Source organism: Mercurialis annua, linkage group LG7, assembly GCF_937616625.2.
Source record: "Mercurialis annua linkage group LG7, ddMerAnnu1.2, whole genome shotgun sequence".
Taxonomy (NCBI): Eukaryota; Viridiplantae; Streptophyta; class Magnoliopsida; order Malpighiales; family Euphorbiaceae; genus Mercurialis; species Mercurialis annua.
In genome coordinates this window covers 6,430,384-6,449,643 of record NC_065576.1, presented here as the reverse complement: position 1 = coordinate 6,449,643, position 19,260 = coordinate 6,430,384, and the positions used below count along the sequence as shown (strand labels likewise).

Below are 19,260 nucleotides of genomic sequence, written 5' to 3'. Positions count from 1 at the left end.
TAAATTGTGTAGTGGAGAGAAATAGTAAAGTGAGTATATATAGTAAAAAAGAGAACCGTTTTATTACCGTTAAGTTTCCTTACCGTTAAGTTTCCTTACCGTTATATAACCGTTAAATATTTTGAATTATGTTAAATTTGTTAGATAAAAAGTAATAACGTTAAATACATAAAATTCCAAATATGAATATTAATTATTAAATTCTTTATGTTAGTTTAATAAAAATTATTAAAATAATAAGTCAATAAACAAAGTGATCAATGATCCACTACTGTATAAAAAATATAAAAATAATTTTAAAAAAATAAAAAAATAATGTCAACCATATTAGATTTTAAAAATTGTACTATCTTAGTGTAAAATTTGCACTCAAATTATGTAATGAAAATAATTTAGGAGTATAATCATTTATAGATAATTTTTTAGATTAGTAAGCCTAAATGATTTTTTTTGTTATAAATGAATAAAAATATTTGACCAACAATGTAAATCAAGCCTAACAGGAAGACATTTTAGTAAGAAAACACTTGTCAATTTCTAACAATTATTAAAAAAAAAACCCCAAAAAGGCTACAAAAACAAATAATTTCCAAAATATTTCAACTAATTATTGAACTTTCAGCTACTAATTAATTAGGAACCGAGACCATGCAAGTTCACACTTGCACATAACGAAATTTCATCCATTGTCCAGTTACGGTTAATTTGATTTGGATACTCCAACACAGGTATTAGATGTTCAAGCTTCACTATATCCATATCCAGTTTTTATTTTTTTTTCAGTAAGATACAGTCCAATGTAAAGTATTTTCATGTGTCTACCTCTTCCAATCTTGTATTTTATTTCAGAAAGCTTCAGTTCCATCTGCCCACAAATTACAAAATTAATAGTCCTATACATGAAATGAAATACTGTAATTAATAAGTAGTGAACCGAAAGTGTCTATATTTCAAATTATGATATCAATGACAAATGAGACATTTCAAAATCTAATATCATCAAACTATAGCCTACAGCTACAAAACATAGCGAAAAGAAAAAAAACATTTAAAAAAAAACAGAAAAATTGACAACATGGTCTTAGCATATAACTTAAACGGCTGAAAGTTAAACATGGATCAGTCAAAACAACAAAGTAAAAGAATCTCATAAAAATATAAATGAACAGACCAAAGCAATTATCATCATTTCCATAAGCGAGAGATTAAACACCAAAAGAATCAAATTAAACAAAGAAAGGCTAAAAAAACCTCAAAATAAAAACATACCACCCTTTATCAAAGTTTGACCAGAGCAAAATATAATTGGACTTTAGCTCTTGGATCTCAAATTAAACAACTTTGAACATCAAGGACCATTCAAAAACAATAAAAATGTAAAGTAAGAGCAGTTAAGAATTGATATAATGCACCTAACAGAAATTGATTAATCGAATTTTAAATAAAACGGAAAACAATTTCTACATATCAATTGACAAATAAGTGTATGTTATAGTCATGATTTGATGCAGCCATTATTGATTAAAAAACATTATACCTTTAAGAAATCAGAGAATCAAGGATACTGACATAGAGAATAGGAGTGTTGAACTTGAAAATAGTAAAAAATTAAATATCCTAAAAATCAATGGAAAAAAGTATCAAGAATCCAGATAGGAAAAAAAAAGGAAACTAAAAGAATAAAAATTGCTTTGTACATCAAAAACAGAAACACACAATTAATTGCTAATTTGATTAGGTAGAATAAACAAATTAATTAAATAAAAATAAAATGATAAGTATAAAAACTATAGAGAAATATATTTGATTTTTTTCTTTCACCTTTTCAGTTCATCAATTTCTTGTTTGAATTCTTTGATTTCCCCGACCTAGAACAAAGAGGATCCTCAGTAGGGTTATCACTATGAGTCCATCCAGATGGTGAAAAAAAAAATCGTTAATTATCACTAAATTAATACTGCTATGAATCAAAACAAAGATAAATTGATACTTAAAAGTATCTCTGAGAAGACGATCTACCAAATGAATTTTTAAAAACTTTAAGTTTTTCTGTTTGTAAACAACAATCTGATTATTACTATTGCTGATCATTTCACTTTTAGGCTATTTAGTCATACCTTTCTTCTTGTTGTTGTTCTGGTTCTTTGCGATGGTTTCTGTAAATTGATCTGCTTCATTCAAAACAGAATAAAGAGCGAGTAAGTATAAAAATAAATGAGAAAACAAACCTTTATTTTGTTTTGGGTGCACCTGCAAAGCCTGAAACTACATTAACAACACTATTAATATGAAGAACAAAACTAATATAAATGATTGTAGTATAAATATAAACTATGCACTTTTAAAACAGTATGAAGTCTTTTTTATTTCTTTAATTACTTAATTTGTGTACTTTCAATAGCAGTTTACTTGATCTCTGAGAGTGTACCACATATTCACACTTTTGTCAACATAAAAATTTATAAAACTGTTTTCAGAAATATAAAAACCAAATAAAAAAACAACTTTTAGGGAAAAAATACGAGAATTTTAAAATAGATTTTGCATATATTTTATGACTATTTTACTCTAAAGATCCTCTTGCACTAAACTTTATTCTTTATTGACTTAAGTAACAATTTTTTTTCTCAACTTAAAAACAATGGACACTTACTATATAAATAAATTTTGTGGATAAATCAGTCTGACTTGAATATTATAGACAATTAATTTCATTTTGACAATTTATCTTCTCAACTTGTAAACTAATTGTCTTTCAATTGGCAAATTGCTCTTTCAACTAATAAGCTAATTTATTAAAATGGAGTTAATGGACTATAATCACCAAAATCATAACTAATTTTTTCATAAAATTATTTTATATATTAATTATTCATTACTTATAAGTTGAAGGAACAAATTATTACTTAAGTCAAATTTTATTCACTTTTGGGTACTTTTAAAAGAATCAAATAATTTCTAGAATACCTTTGCATTAATTAATTTACCAGTTTTTGGGCATCGAATTAGAAATTTTCACATAATGAAATTAAAAGGTGATGGGTGCAATCCTTTTATGAATACACGTTTGTTTTATACTCCCTCCGTCCCACTCTAATTGACAAAATATGGAGTTTTTGGTGTCCCATTCTAATTGACAAAACTAACATAACTATAATTTTATTTTTTAATTTTCCATTTTTACCCTCATTTAAAACCATGTCTTTTATGGAAAATGGTGAGTATTTAATGAAAATTTGACCAATATATACTAATAGCATTAATTAGCTCCATTATCAATAGAAGGGTATATAAATAATTTTTTATGTCATTTGTTAACTTGTCTTGGTTATTGAAATATAGTTATTTTGTCAATTAGAGTGGGACAGAGGGAGTATTAACTAAAATGATGAAAGAATGTTTATAAAAAGAAATGATGAGAGAATACAAAAATGTGATGTAAGGTCAAACGTGTTATTTAATTTATATTACATGAGTAAATAAATAAAACTTCAATTTCCAGTTTTTGTGAAACTGCATTGATGGATCTATTAATTACTATTCTAGTTACTTATTATTATTTAATCTCAATTTATATTTCAAAAATAATACAATGTCAAGCTATATATATTTCAAAAATACTCATTCCGTCCCACAAAATAGGCCACCTTTCTATTTTGACACCTTTCTATTTTGACGTTTCAAATTATAGGCCACCTTCTATTTTTGGTTAGTAATTTTAAAACTAAAGATCTTAGTTACCCCTAATAAATATACATTGTTATCTTCAACTTAATTAATTTCTCTATGATTCAATGTGGAGTAAATGTCAATTTTTAATATCAATGCAAAATACAGCAATACAAAAATTAGTCATAAATATATTATTTATTTATTTAAAAAATTATTAAAGGCTACAAATGGAAAAGTACATAAATAAGCTAATTTTAACTAATCTAACTATTTTTTTCTTAATTTCCGTGTTTATCCAAATGGCCTATTTTTGTGGGACAGAGGGAGTAATATAATGTCATGCTATAATTCCTACTCCCTCCGTCCCACTCTAATTGACAAAATATGGAGTTTTTGGTGTCCCATTCTAATTGACAAAACTAACATAACTGTTGGTCCAGATGGCTTCTCAAGAGGGGGGGGTGAATTGAAAATTAAAAACTTTAGTAAAAATAGCTTATAAAAATATTCGAAAGCTAATGCAAATATGATTAAAGCTAAACTGGAAATAAACAGATAAGCAGTAAACGAAGAACACTGAATTTTTATAGTGGTTCTGCAACTGCATTCATCCACTCCCCAAGGAATACCTCTTGGGATTTTCACTATCCAGTTTCTTTTACGGGCAAGAAACAACAGCCTTGAAATACAGAGCTAAACACTACCCGTTCTAGTCTGATTTCCCAACCACTGGTTTTACCAAGATCCAGAAAACTTAAACCCAGTAAACTTATCACCTAGGTGTTTACAAAAACCTTTAACCAAAACTGTTTATGCAAAATAACTCGTTGAATACAAATCAACCTATTAAGTAAACCGAGTTAAGTAAAGCATTAAATAATGAAGCTCAGATTTAAAACCGAAGAGTAAAAAGCATCTTTTAGCAAAACATTAAAACCTCCATTGAAAAGCTTTGAAAAGATTGTTTACTCAGAAATCTTGCTTGAAGAGAAAGGTGAGGAAGATGGTCTATTTATAGAAAACCTTTTCTCTAAAAATCCCTCAGATATTTACAAAGATTCCTTTAAAGATTTGCCACCTATCCAGTTTCTAGAAGCAATAGGAAAGAGAAAATGATTGCTTGTGAAAAAACCGTTACACCAGAAAACAAAGGAATGTTTTTATTCTTTGTGTGTGCATGTGACTGAAAAGGACATTTTGATGATGTCACAATCTTTAAAACCGTTTTGATCAAAAAGGGAATCAAAAACATTTTCTAGAGCTTCAGAATTTTAATGACTTTATTTAGCCCATTTACCTTTACAGATAAATCTATAAATCCTTGAGGCCCATTGTGCTTGATGATCCAGACTTGTTCATACTTTGTTCTTTCTTGATCTTTGACTATTCTTCTGCTTCCAGAATTAGCTTGAGCCTGGTTCTGCATTTACTCAAATTCCACTGAATACTCAACATTAGCCTTACTTCTTTAAAGTTTATGTTATATCAAAAATAGGGGTAACCTTTAGCCAACAATCTCCCCCTTTTTGATAATGACAAAACTTTGAACAAGTAGAATGATTTAAGAGACAAGAAGTAAATCACAGTATGAATGAATGAGATGCAGATTTTCAAAAACTAGTTTGATTTCTGCTCAAATTAGCTCCCCCTGAATTTGTGCCAAACTAATTTTCAAGAGTTTCTTTAACTTCTTTCTAAAAAGCAACTGCACGAAGACTCTTAATCAAATTATCTTGATAGAAGCAAACAGTGGATGAGATCAGTTAGAATATGTAAGACTTATAGCAGAAACAGCCATACTGAAAAGATAATGTAGAAAATTCTGCAAGCAAATGGCATTCATATATATAAGAGCAAGAAAGAAAAGCACAAGTATTTACTCCCCCTTTTTGTCAGACATCAAAAAGAGTAAGGGGAATAAACAAAATAGCATGGATAGGAAAATAAAATGAAGCATAAGCTATCTAAGCAAAACATAAAGAGCATAGTTCTAAGGAAAAATAAAAAAGTGCTAAAAATCTAGAAACAGCTAGATTAATCTTCTAAAACAGCAGGTTTGTCCTTGGAACCTATTTCACCAGGTGAGATCTTTGCGGTTTCAAACTTGGTGGATGAACGGGTGGCTCTTTTAGAAACAGAAGGGGGAATGCTGGACTGAACAGCTTTTGAGATAGGAGAATCAATGTTCAAAGGCTCAGTAGTTTCTGGATCAGCTCCAGAGATACTTCTCACAACATCAGTACCTATTGATTCCTTCTCAACTTGCTTCAATGGAGATAAGGCAGAGATAGGAGCAGTTGGAATCATCAAGTTCAGAAACTCCTTTTTCATCTCAGTAAGCCATAAATCCAAGCTTTCTCTTGCAGCTCTATCAAACATCTGAAATTTGTCAGCTAGAAGAGCTCGAGTTTTAGCTTCAGATGTGTCCACATTAGCCTCAGTGGAAGCAGCTTCAACAGTCTTCTTAGCTTTGCTAGTCTCCCCTTTTGTTTTGTCCCCCAAAGTTGTCTGCTCAATGTCCTTCTTTGTTTCAATGTTCTCTTCCTCTGTATTTTTCCCAGTTTCCACAATGTCATTAATGTTGTAACTTGGAAGCTCCTGTGAGGGAGTTTTTGAATCCTTCTTCCTGTGAGCAGTTTCTTTTGGAACACCATGCTTGGTTAACACAATTTTTCTTCGGATAGGAAGCTTTGGAATTCGAGTACTAGTGGCCTTGATCTGGAAGCCTTGATTCCTTTTCTTTTGAAGAGCTTCTTGCAGAGTCTCCAAGTCTTCTGAGTCAGTCTTCTCTGAATTGATAGAGTCAGAAACCTCCAAAGCCAAATCTTTTCTTTTTGCAGATTCAAAAATCTCTTTTTCTGAGGATTCTGCTTCTTCTTCTGAGTCCTCCTTCTCCTCAGAGCTAACCTCTTTCTCAGATGCCTCTTCTGATTTTTCCTTTTCCTGAGTCTTATCTTCACCACTTGCCAGCTCTTCATCATCCACAAACTGAGTTGTTTCAATTTCTTTGGACTCCTTAAATTTCTTTGTTTTTGACACAAAGCCTTGACCTATCACATCTGACTCCTTCAAAGCAGTAGAGACTGCCTTTGACAAGTTTACACCAATATGATCAAACAACACAGTTAACAACATAGCATAGGGCATACCTTTAGATTTTGAAGAGTTGGTTAGCAAGTTCATGATCAAGTAACACAGGTTGAACTTCCTTTTCTTAACAATGTGCCACATCAAACACAGCTCAATACTACTCACATAATCAAGAGAACCTGACTTTGGGGCAATAAAAGCAGTAATGAACTTGTGTAATACCCGAAAGTTTGTACTCAGAGATGCTGAAGAAACATCTAAAAGTCCAGCTCTTTTTCCTTCACAGATTTCCTTTTTAAATTGATCCTCCTGAAAGTCTGAAGCTTTCTTGATCTCACTCTTCTTAGCTATTTTAGCTCCTCTGTTTGGTATTCCAAAAGCTTCTGAAAGAACATCAAGAGTAATGATAAAGCTTTTACCTTTAAGAGTCACCTTAAAGCAGTCTTCTTTTCCTACAGAGAGTGTAGAGAAGAATTCTTTCACCAACAGAACATACATCACCTCTTTGATCTTTAGAAAGCTTAACCATCCTTGAACTTCGAACCATTCTCTAAAAGGCATGTCCTTTTTCCCAAAAAATTTCCAATCTATAAACTTTGGCCGGATCAGAGTGTTAACAGCCATTCCTCCTTCTTCCTTCAAACTTTTGCTTTTGACTGAACTAGCTCCTTCAGTTTTTGCCTTTTTCGAAGTGGGAGTCTTTGAGGTAGACCCATCAGACTCAATGACAGCAGCCCTTTTCCTTCCTTTAATAACCATTGCAGACGGTTGAGAGAAGATGCAAGAATCAAGTGAGACCGATGTGTTGAGGAGTAACTCTAAGGGATTTGAACGATAGAAATAAATCAGTCAAGTGATTTTCTTTTTAAAGAAGAAACCAAAGGTGGTTTCTTTTTGAATTTTGAAGAGCTGATCCTGTGGAGATTACGTGTTATCAAGGATATTCTCAATAAAGGGAGATCTTTTCCACGTGGCAGAGATAAGAGGCAAGGACATATTACCGTTTTAAAGAGAAGTCTAGAAGCTAAAGATCCGTTAGAAACAGTTTTATCCTTTTTACCAGCATTCTTCGAAATTTGAAAAGATAGCTTATGATAATTTATTTTCAAATTTCTGCTATTTGAGCTCAAATGACAAAACTGATCCCTTTTTTTTTTTTAAATGCACCTTTTTTTTTGTTTAATACAATAACTATTAAAGATAAGATCATAAAGATGCAAGATAAAAATAATTCAGAAAAGAGAAGTAGCACAGATTGATTATTAGAAGAAATCAAATAAAAACTGAAAATGCATTTAAAACCCAAAAACAGGAAAGATATTATTTTGAGCAGAAAAAAATGCAGATGCATGAGCAATCAACTTTCTAGGATCATAAGCCCTATCTCTCTACGAATCCTGCAAAAAGTTTCTTCATTTAAGGGTTTAGTGAAGATATCAGCAAGCTGTTTTTCAGTTGGAACAAAAATTAGCTCAATGTCATTAGCTTGAACATGATCACGAATGAAATGATGTCTGATTTCAATATGCTTAGTTCTAGAATGCATGACAGGATTTTTTGTCAAATTGATAGCACTGGTGTTATCACACATAATGGGAATCTTGGTGTACCTCAGGTTGTAATCTTCTAGCTCTTGTTTCATCCAGATTATTTGAGCAACACAGCTTCCAGCAGTTATATATTCAGCTTCAGCTGTGGATAGAGCCACAGAGGTTTGCTTTTTGCTGAACCAAGAAATTAATGCATGACCTAGGAATTGACATGCTCCTGAAGTACTTTTCCTGTCTGTTTTGCTTCCTGCAAAATCAGCATCACTATATCCCACAAGATCAAACGAGATATCTCTTGGATACCAAAGACCAAGTTCTTGAGTACCTAGAAGATATCTAAGAATTCTTTTAACAGCAATAATATGAGACTCTTTAGGATCAGCTTGAAATCTAGCACACACACAAACACTGAAATGAATATCAGGTCGACTAGCAGTTAAATAAAGTAATGAACCGATCATACCTCTATAAAGTTTGCAGTCAACTGATTTACCTTTTTCATCTTTCTCAACTTTGAAGGTGGCACTCATTGGAATTTTTGTAGCTTTTGCTTCAGTCATTTTGAACTTTTTGAGAAGTTCTTTGACATATTTAGACTGAGTGATGAAGATACCATCCTTGCATTGCTTGATTTGCAGACCCAGAAAGAAGTTGAGTTCTCCCATCATGCTCATCTCAAACTCATTTTTCATCATGTCAGAAAATTCTTTGCACAAGCTAGTTTTGGTGGATCCAAAAACTATGTCATCCACATAAATTTGTACAATGAGAATATCTCTGAGTTGCTTCTTGATGAATAATGTTTTATCAACTCTCCCTCTGGAAAAACCATTTTTAAGCATGAAGTTGCTTAATCTTTCATACCATGCTCTAGGAGCTTGTTTTAGCCCATACAGAGCCTTCTTTAGTTTGAACACATGATCAGGAAACTCATAGCTTTCAAAACCTTGAGGTTGTTCCACAAATACCTCTTCATTTAGATAACCATTTAGGAAGGCACTTTTTACATCCATTTGCTGTAGTTTGAAATTCATGTAGCTAGCATATGCACAAAGCATTCTTATAGATTCAAGCCTTGCAACTGGAGCAAATGTTTCATCATAGTCAATGCCTTCAGCTTGATTATAACCTTTAGCCACAAGTCTTGCTTTATTTCTGACAACATTGCCTTGATCATCAAGTTTGTTTCTGAACACCCACTTAGTTCCAATAATGGTTTTGTTCCTTGGTCGAGGCACAAGATTCCACACTTCATTTCTCTCAAACTGATTTAGCTCCTCTTGCATAGCTAGAAGCCAGTTTTCATCTTTTAGCCCTTCTTCTATTCCTTTTGGCTCTACTTTTGAGACATAGGCTATGTGAGCTACATTGGCAATCATCTTTTTTAGCTCACTCCTAGTCATCATTTTGTGAGAAGGACTAGTAAGAAGATTTTCTTGAGAGTGATACTTGTGATATCTCCATTCTCTTGGCAGATCCTCATTGCTGTTAGAGACAGCTTCGTTCTGCAAATTAGCTTGATCAGACTGCTCATTAGTCTGGTTCTCTGTTTCTTCAGTTTCAATTTGTTCCTGATTTACATTCTGTTCATCCAGGATATTTTGCTGCTGATTCTCTTCTGAGTTGTTGCTGTTACCTGTAAAGAGTTCATCTCCAGACAAATCTCTACTGGGTAGAGGATTGTTAGTTTCTTTAAAGACTACATGCATGGATTCTTCAATAAGAAGAGATCGTTTATTAAAAACCCTATAAGCCTTGCTGTGCTCAGAGTAACCCATAAAAATAGCTTCATCAGATTTAGCATCAAATTTTGCAAGATGAGTTTTATTGTTATTAAGAACATAACAATTACAGCCAAAAATTCTGAAGTAACTTACATTGGGTTTTCTTCCTCTCTACAGTTCATATGGGGTCTTTTTCAAGGTAGACCTTACTAAGGCTCTGTTCTGGATGTAGCATGCAGTACTCACAGCTTCAGCCCAGAAATACTTTGGTAGATTAGCTTCACTAATCATTGTTCGAGCCATTTCTTGCAAAGACCTATTCTTTCTTTCAACAACTCCATTTTGCTGAGGAGTTCTGGGAGCAGAGTAGTTATGAGATATGCCTTGGGAGTTGCAGAAATCCTCAAATTTCTTATTTTCAAATTCCTTTCCATGATCACTTCTAATGTAGATGATTTTGAGTCCTTTTTGATTTTGGAGCTTTTTACACAGAACTTCGAATCTCTCAAATACTTCATCTTTATGAGTTAGAAATAATGTCCATGAGTACCTGGAGTGATCATCAACAACAACAAGGGCATAGAATTTTCCTCCTAAGCTAGAAGGGGTAATTGGTCCAAATAAATCAAGATGCAGCAGCTCTAAACAATTAGTAGTTGCAATATGACCAGAGGATTTAAAAGAAGATCTAGCATGTTTACCTTTTAAGCAAGCATCACAAACATCATTTTTCTCATAGTTCAGTTTAGGCAAACCACGAACCAGCTCCTTTTTAGAGAGTTTAGAAATGAGATGCATACTAGCATGTCCTAATCTTTTATGCCAAAGCCAACTTTCATCCATAAGAGATGCAAGACAAATATCAGGGATGGGAGAGTCATTGAAATCAACCAGATACACATTTTCAAATCTCTTACCAAAGAAGAGAGTTTTATTATTGTGAAGATCCTGTACCTCACAGTGAGTTGGTTCAAAGATGACTCTGTTTTGCTTATCACAGAGCTGACTTACACTTAAAAGATTGTACTTCAGTCCATCCACTAAAGAGACACCTTCAATAGATGGATATTTGCCAATAGCTCCAATTCCGATAATTTTAGCTTTATTGTCATCACCAAAGCAGACTGTTCCTCTATCCTTTAGTTTGATACTGGTGAATTTTGACTTGTCACCAGTCATGTGCCTTGAGCAAGCACTATCCATATGCCAATTTTGATCATCCTTGCTCCTTAGGCAAACCTGTAACAAATCAAGCATGTTTAGGTACCCAAACTGATTTGGGTCCTTCTGGGTTAGTGACTTTCTCAGGTTTAGTTCCTTTGACAACCCAGATAAGTTTAGTCTGAAATATTTTCTGTTTAGCTTTACAAAACTTCGAAACATGACCTTTGATATTGCAGTAAAAACAGGTAGCATGAGACATGTAAGGAATGAAGGTCCTTTTGGTTATGGTTTTGACTTTTGTGGGAATATTTTTTAGGAATGATTCCATTTTCTTTGGTTTGGTAAAACCTTCAAAACCAATACCGCTAGTATCTCCATAGGGACGTTGATTTCCCAAAAGCATGTTCAGATTAGCTTTTCCCTTAGTGAATTTTGTGAGATCTTGAATGAGAAGATCAATCTTCTTTTGCATAGCATCATTCTGTTGCAAAAGATTGATTCTAAGGTTGTTTGAAGTTTCAAGTTCCTTCTTTAGGAATGAAACCTCAGTTTCAGCTTTCTGAATCTTTTCAGTCATTAAGTCAAAATCCTTTTGCATTTTGTTTTCTTTTTCAGTTTCATTGGTTTGAGAAATTTTGACATTAGCTTCAGAAATGACATTTTTAGTTTTAGCTTTCAGTTTGACATACTTCTTTGAGACAATCTTATAAGCCATAAAGATATCATTACAGTTATGAAGTAATTCATCATAAGATAAATGTTTTAGATTTTCTACCTCATTGTCAGATGAATCAGCCTCATATGCATCAGTTTGACCACTGTTATCTCCGGTTTCAATTGCCATTAAACAGAGATTAGCTTTCTCTTCTGGTTTATCTTCATTTCCATTATCTGAGTCATCAGAATCACTCCAAGCTGCTAGACCCTTCTTTGGTTTTTCAAATCTTGTTGATCTTTTCAGTTTTGGACAATCAGCTTTGAAATGTCCAGGTTTGTTACACCCGAAACATAAGCCATCAGCTCCTTCCAAGTCAACTTTTCCTTTAATGAATTTCTTCATGTTGTTTCTGTATCGTTTGTCTCCCTTGCGATACATCTTTGTGAATCTCTTGGTCATCAGGGCTATTTCTTCATCTGAGCTGATTTGATCATCACTTTCAGATTCAATTTTCAGAGCCAGATCAGCTTTCTTCCTTCTTTCCTGAGCTATCTCCTTTCCCTTGTATTTCACCATTTCATGTGTCATGAGAGAGCCCATGAGTTCATCAAAGCTGTAGTTTTTCAGATTTTTAGCTTCAATGATTGCTGTGGTCTTGCTTTCCCATTTCTCAGTCAGAGATCTTAATATCTTTTTCACCAGCTGTTCATCAGTAAAGTTTTCTCCCAAACTTTTGAGACCATTGATGATGTTAGAGAATCTGGAGCTAAACTCAGACATACCTTCATCAGATTTCATTTGGAAAAGCTCATAATCACGTTGAAGAAGATTGATCTTAGTTTCCCTTACTTGGTCGGTTCCTTCATAGGTAACCTGTAGTTTTTCCCATACATGTTTAGCAGTGACACAGTTTCTAACACGATTGTATTCACTGATGTCAAGAGCACAATGAATCATAGTAATAACTTTTGCATTAGTCTGTACCACTCTCCAATCAGCTTCAGTAAACTCAGTTTCATCTTTTCTTACTTCTGTTCCATCAGCATTGACCTTGATTGGAGGAGTGACTCCATATAAGATGCTTTTCCAGCATTCAATGTCCTGTGACTGAATGAAACTTTTCATTCTGTTTTTCCAATAATCATAATTAGATCCATTGAATAGAGGAGGTCTAGTAATGGAATTTCCTTCTGGTAGCCCAGAAGCACTTAGGTAAGATCCACCATGAGTAGCCATTAATCAACTCTGAGAATGCTAAAATAGCAAGAAGCAAGCAGAGCCTGCTCTGATACCAATTGTTGGTCCAGATGGCTTCTCAAGAGGGGGGGTGAATTGAGAATTAAAAACTTTAGTAAAAATAGCTTATAAAAATATTCGAAAGCTAATGCAAATATGATTAAAGCTAAACTGGAAATAAACAGATAAGCAGTAAACGAAGAACACTGAATTTTTATAGTGGTTCTGCAACTGCATACATCCACTCCCTAAGGAATACCTCTTGGGATTTTCACTATCCAGTTTCTTTTACGGGAAAGAAACAACAGCCTTGAAATACAGAGCTAAACACTACCCGTTCTAGTCTGATTTCCCAACCACTGGTTTTACCAAGATCCAGAAAACTTATCACCTAGGTGTTTACAAAAACCTTTAACCAAAACTGTTTATGCAAAATAACTCGTTGAATACAAATCAACCTATTAAGTAAACCGAGTTAAGTAAAGCATTAAATAATGAAGCTCAGATTTAAAACCGAAGAGTAAAAAGCATCTTTTAGCAAAACATTAAAACCTCCATTGAAAAGCTTTGAAAAGATTGTTTACTCAGAAATCTTGCTTGAAGATAAAGGTGAGGAAGATGGTCTATTTATAGAAAACCTTTTCTCTAAAAATCCCTCAGATATTTACAAAGATTCCTTTAAAGATTTGCCACCTATCCAGTTTCTAGAAGCAATAGGAAAGAGAAAATGATTGCTTGTGAAAAAACCGTTACACTAGAAAACAAAGGAATGTTTTTATTCTTTGTGTGTGCATGTGACTGAAAAGGACATTTTGATAATGTCACAATCTTTAAAACCGTTTTGATCAAAAAGGGAATCAAAAACATTTTCTAGAGCTTCAGAATTTTAATGACTTTATTTAGCCCATTTACCTTTACAGATAAATCTATAAATCCTTGAGGCCCATTGTGCTTGATGATCCAGACTTGTTCATACTTTGTTCTTTCTTGATCTTTGACTATTCTTCTGCTTCCAGAATTAGCTTGAGCCTGGTTCTGCATTTACTCAAATTCCACTGAATACTCAACATTAGCCTTACTTCTTTAAAGTTTATGTTATATCAAAAATAGGGGTAACCTTTAGCCAACAATAACTATAATTTTTCCCTTTAACTTTCCATTTTTACCCTCATTTAAATTTAAACTTTTTATGGGAAAATGGTGAATATTTAATGAGAATTTAACTAATATTCTAATAGCTTTAATTAGCTCCATTATCAATAGAGGGGTATAGAAGTAACTATCTATGTCATTTATTAGTTTGTATTGTTTATTGTAATTTGGTTATTTTGTCAATTAGAGTGGGACGGAGGGAGTATTATTTATAACAATTACGACATCGTCCCAATTTGATACTGACACTGTTCACACTTATAGTGTCTTGGCTCGATTTGGCATTTACCTTTTCTAAGAAAAAAAAATTAAAATCTTCACACACTACCTCATATTTTGTTTAGTTATCGCATTATTTTGTTTATCACCTTTTCTAATAAAAAGTACATAAATTGAAGAAAAAAATAAAAAAATACCACTTTATTTATGTTTTTTTAATAAAAATAAGAAATACGTGATCAAATATTAATTCTTCTTCTTTTTTGATGTGAGATCATATAACATTCTTAAATTCAATAATATTGAATTTTGAATCTTTGATAATTAATATTTAAAAAAAATATTTAACTCACCAATTTTAGAAACAGCAATGATAGCATTTAGCCTTGTTCCGTGTTACTCGTTCCTCTATGCATGCATGAGTATCGGATACTTGTTATTCTTGATCTCTCTTTCCCAAAATAATCACAATTAACCACAAATCCAAATCAAGAAACTTCTTCTACTAAACCTATGATCACTAATTAATCAACACAGAAAATTCAAGAATCTATGAGAAAGGAGGTGGTCGTGACGGTGGCCGCGGTGGCAACAGCCGTACTGGTGGTGGCGGTTGCAACTATAACTCAATACAAAAGAAAAAAAGAGAAGCAATTGAAGAAAACGCAGCGTATTGTTCGTAAGTTTGCAAGAGAATGCGCGACTCCGGTCGCTAAGCTTTTAAAGGTGGCTAATGCATTAGCATCTGATATGGAGACATCTCTTGCTGCCGGGGAAAATACTACTCTTGACATGCTTGTGTCGTACGCTACTTCACTGCCTAATGGGTACTATCTTATCACTTTGTTTACCGTCGAAAAAATTGCTTGTAATAATGTTTTTAGGAGTTCGGATTTTTTTCCGTAACCAAATTTGATCTGTGATTTTGATGATTGGCCCTTCTTATCCAACCACGGCTTCGTGGATGTGCTAATAAAATTAACATTTATCAAAAAAAAAATTATTAAAATGTGATAATTTATGTACTTTAACAATTTGGTGGCGATTATTTTGATGTCAGGGACGAAAAAGGGCAATACTACGGATTAAATTTGAGGGGGAACAATTTTTTGATTTTGTGTGCTAGACTTGGTGGAAAGGATGAGCCTATTACTGATTTACATAGGGAAGAGATTTCTATACCCTCCAATTTGTTGCTTGCTACTTCTCAGGTATGAATTAGAGTAATTGTATTAATTAATGTGATTTTGTAGCTATGAAATTGTATTATTCATCCACTTGTTATTATTTATTAGGTAAACAAAATCAAGAATTCCAATTTTAGAAACTTGAAATTGCATATTCTTATTGGGCCTGGAACAGCAACTCAATAAGTCCAAAACAGATCCACAATCTAAAAGCAGTTTTAGAACAATTGTCATTATTATTATTTTGCAAAATATATTTATTTAAGCCAAAGGTATAAAAAATCCTTCATATTATTTAGAAAGAGCACATAAGTCTTTTCAGCTCTTTTTGGCTATTAAAGCTCTTAATTTTTTTAAGTGGTGCAAAAAAAAAAACTCTTTTTGGAGAGAGCACTTCTGTGATTTTTTTTTGACCGCGGAGGTTTATTTGCACATTTAAAATATTGAAGGCTTAAGTAGCCGAAACTATATTAAAAGGACTTACATGATCTTTATGAATAATTTGAAGAGCTTTTTTATACCTATTGCCATTCAATTATCAGCAATTGTAACTCATCATCAGATATATAAAATATGATCTTTAAAATTTACTTGATTTGATCCATCGTTTGTACAAGCACTTTCAAATAAATAAATTTTTGAAATAAAAATAAAATATCAGTACTTGAGATAAATTTTTGAGATAAATTAAAATTTTGATATATTGTTTAGGAATTATTTGATTATGTTGCGGTGGAGTTAGCTAAATTTGTTGCAGCAAATCCTGGGGATATTGCAAATGATGGATCAGAAAGAATGAAAAAATTGGGTGTTACAGTCTCATATCCAGTCGACCAAATTGCATCCACCTCCGGCTCTGCTATTCAATGGAAAACTTTCTCAGCTGATGATACAGTTCAGTTTGCTTCTCAGTCTCTCTCGAATATTTAATTTATTTTATTTTGGTGACCGAGTTTAAATTTAAAATCCCATAATCTTGACTTTAAATACTAATCAAGTTAAATTAATTAGCTAGAGAGGTGTGCGCTATTCCCCTTCGGATATAACCGATCAAATTAAATTGAAATTTAAACTCGGTTTGGCTATGGTTGATAAGTTTATGAAAAGTTTAGTTAATTTGATTTGATTCGATTCAGTTTTCAGTTTGAAATTTTCTAATTAATCGAACTAACTAAGTTAATTTATGTATTTATATGCCGGTTGAGATTCTCCACTTAATATCAACTGATTTTAAAATGGAATTCAATATAATGAAATTAACAAATAATGATATGAATCAGGTTGGAAAAGCATTACTGAATGATATTAATGGAGCTATAGAGAAACAAGGCCTAAACATGCAAGTTTTTGCAATGGTAAGCCTAAACAAATTAGATCTATTATTATTTTGATTTGAGTCTTTGTTGATTAATGATTTATAATAGGGTTAATCTCATCAAATAGCACCACGTTTAGTGTTTTTTTTTTCGATTTAAACACAATCTTTAAAACGTCTCATCCATTTACCCAACTTTTTCATTTCATAGCCCGATATGCATTTTACATTTTGTTTTTTTGTTAAAATGACGTCGTTTTTGTTCGTACGGACAACCAAAACGACGTCGTTTTAGATATTTATGCTAATATATGACACATAATGAAAGATTGTGTTATTATTTGAAACGTTTTGAAGGTTGGGCTTAAATCGAAAAAAAACCGCTAAAGGTTGTGCTAAATGGTGACATTAGCCCTTTAAAAAATTAGTTTCTGATTCTTTATAATTATAATCAGGTTGATGAAACAGTAGGAAATTTAGGTGGAGGAAGATATTACAATAAAGATACAGTGGCTGCAGTAACTTTAGCATCAACCACAAATGCTGCTTATGTAGAACCAGTCCAAGCAATTTCAAAATGGCATGGCCCTTCACCTCTTTCAGGGGAAATGGTATTCCAATTTCCTATTAATTGAACTTACAAATGCAGGGGTATATTCTGTTTCGGTTACCAAACTATAATGATTTTAAAAAACGGATGTGACTTTTAAATTCTTACATTTTAGTAACTAAATTTTAATTTTACCAATGGTATATATATCACTAGATAATATTCGGTGAATTTTTATTTACGTGAACAATGGAAATCGAATACTCGCCATATTTTTTAATCTAAGATTATAAAACTATATGTTTATTTCAAAACGAATATTTACTTTTAATTGACTATTTCAACATTGCAGTTTGGTAACTGAAATAAAATTTAACCCCACAAATGCAACTATAGAGATGAAATTTTATTAATTATTCAAAAAATGTACACAATTTTATGTAGGCAATAAGTATGGAATGGGGAAACTTCAATTGTGCTGAACTTCCAATTACTGAATTTGATGCTACTTTGGATTCAGAAAGCTCAAATCCTGGTACCAAGGTGAGGCAACAACAGTATTTTCTAAGAATGTTAATACCGGCTAGCGGGTTGTGTTTATATCGTATCAATCTATTCCGGTGACACGATTAGGATCAATACAAACACGACTCATTAATTTATTAAGCATGCCAATATGAACACGACACAAAAATAAACGGATTATACGTGTCAACACATATAAGTCGGTCTAATTTAGTGAGTCGATGTTGTTATACTCATCTTTTAAATTTTTCTTTTTTTAAATCAGATATTTGAGAAGATGATTTCAGCAACATACTTGGGAGAAATAGTGAGAAGAGTGTTACTAAAAATAGCTAAAGAAACATCATTATTTGGAGATCATGTTCCTACAAAACTGGCTATTCCATTCCTACTCAGGTATGAAGCCAACTCAAATTATTCTAAAATTAATCAAATTAATTTATTAACCAATTTCAATTAAATATTGGTTCATCAACAGTTCACCTGATATGGCTGCAATGCATCAAGATGCATCAGACGATCGTGGAATAGTTGGTGAAAAGCTACAAGAAATTTTTGGGGTAACATTTCTTAATTAATCTTAATGCTATATCAGTCACCATATCAATATTCGTCGCGATCAAGGGCGGACCAGCCCTGAGCTCATTGTACTTTGTTGCATCTTAGATAGCAGATCCAACACTAGCCGCGAGGGCTGTTGTCGCCGAGGTTTGTGACATAGTAGCGGAACGTGGAGCCCGTCTCGCTGGGGCCGGAATTGTCGGAATAATAAAGAAACTCGGAAGAGTCGAAAACAAGAAAAGTGTAGTAAGTGTAGAAGGAGGACTTTATGAACATTATAGAGTCTTTAGAAACTATCTACATAGCAGTGTTTGGGAGATTCTTGGGAATGAGCATTCAGACAATGTATTAATTGAGCCTTCTCATGGTGGTTCTGGAGCTGGTGCCCTTTTTCTAGCCGCTTGCCAAACACATAATCCTGATTCCTAGTTCTAGGGTTTACATAGAATACATTTCTTGCATGTTACTTCTGGATTTGATTTTAATGGATTTTATTACAACTAAATGTAGCAGATTATATAAATTGGATATAACTCAATTTTAGATCCACTACAAGGTTTCGAGTTCGAGTGGTGTCATAAAAAATTACTATGTGTTGTACCCGATTTAGACACATTTGAATAAGATTCATTAATGAAATCGGGATATTTTTTTCTA

At 32.6% G+C, this 19,260-nt stretch overlaps 2 protein-coding genes and 1 long non-coding RNA gene across 3 annotated transcripts; 1 reads left to right on the top strand and 2 right to left on the bottom strand.

Annotated features, from left to right (window-relative positions):
• Positions 1–486: 486 nt before the first annotated feature.
• On the bottom strand, positions 487–2,320 carry LOC130014799 (uncharacterized). The gene is made up of 3 exons (XR_008789536.1): positions 2,118–2,320; positions 1,822–1,901; positions 487–865 (listed from the first exon to the last, which is right to left on the bottom strand). It is a non-coding gene; the product is annotated as an uncharacterized LOC130014799 (long non-coding RNA).
• Positions 2,321–5,706: 3,386 nt separating this feature from the next.
• Positions 5,707–7,521, bottom strand: LOC126656695 (uncharacterized). Its single transcript, XM_050351302.1, has one exon. The coding sequence runs from the start codon at positions 7,519–7,521 to the stop codon at positions 5,707–5,709; it is 1,815 nt and encodes a 604-aa protein (XP_050207259.1).
• Positions 7,522–14,857: 7,336 nt separating this feature from the next.
• Positions 14,858–19,260, top strand: LOC126655094 (probable hexokinase-like 2 protein). The gene is made up of 9 exons (XM_050349094.2): positions 14,858–15,292; positions 15,526–15,676; positions 16,364–16,546; positions 16,933–17,007; positions 17,423–17,578; positions 17,962–18,060; positions 18,308–18,438; positions 18,521–18,602; positions 18,709–19,260. Exons 1-9 carry the CDS (start codon positions 15,018–15,020, stop codon positions 19,030–19,032), a joined length of 1,476 nt encoding a protein of 491 aa, XP_050205051.1. The 5' UTR covers positions 14,858–15,017; the 3' UTR covers positions 19,033–19,260.

Coding starts and splice junctions, on each gene's coding strand:
- LOC126656695 (XM_050351302.1), bottom strand. CDS start 7,521: ATGGTTATTAAAGGAAGGAAAAGGGCTGCTGTCATTGAGTCTGATGGG.
- LOC126655094 (XM_050349094.2), top strand. CDS start 15,018: ATGAGAAAGGAGGTGGTCGTGACGGTGGCCGCGGTGGCAACAGCCGTA. Junction 15,293..15,525: donor GCTACTTCACTGCCTAATGG/GTACTATCTTAT, acceptor TTTTGATGTCAG/GGACGAAAAAGGGCAATACT. Junction 18,061..18,307: donor GCTCAAATCCTGGTACCAAG/GTGAGGCAACAA, acceptor TTTTTAAATCAG/ATATTTGAGAAGATGATTTC.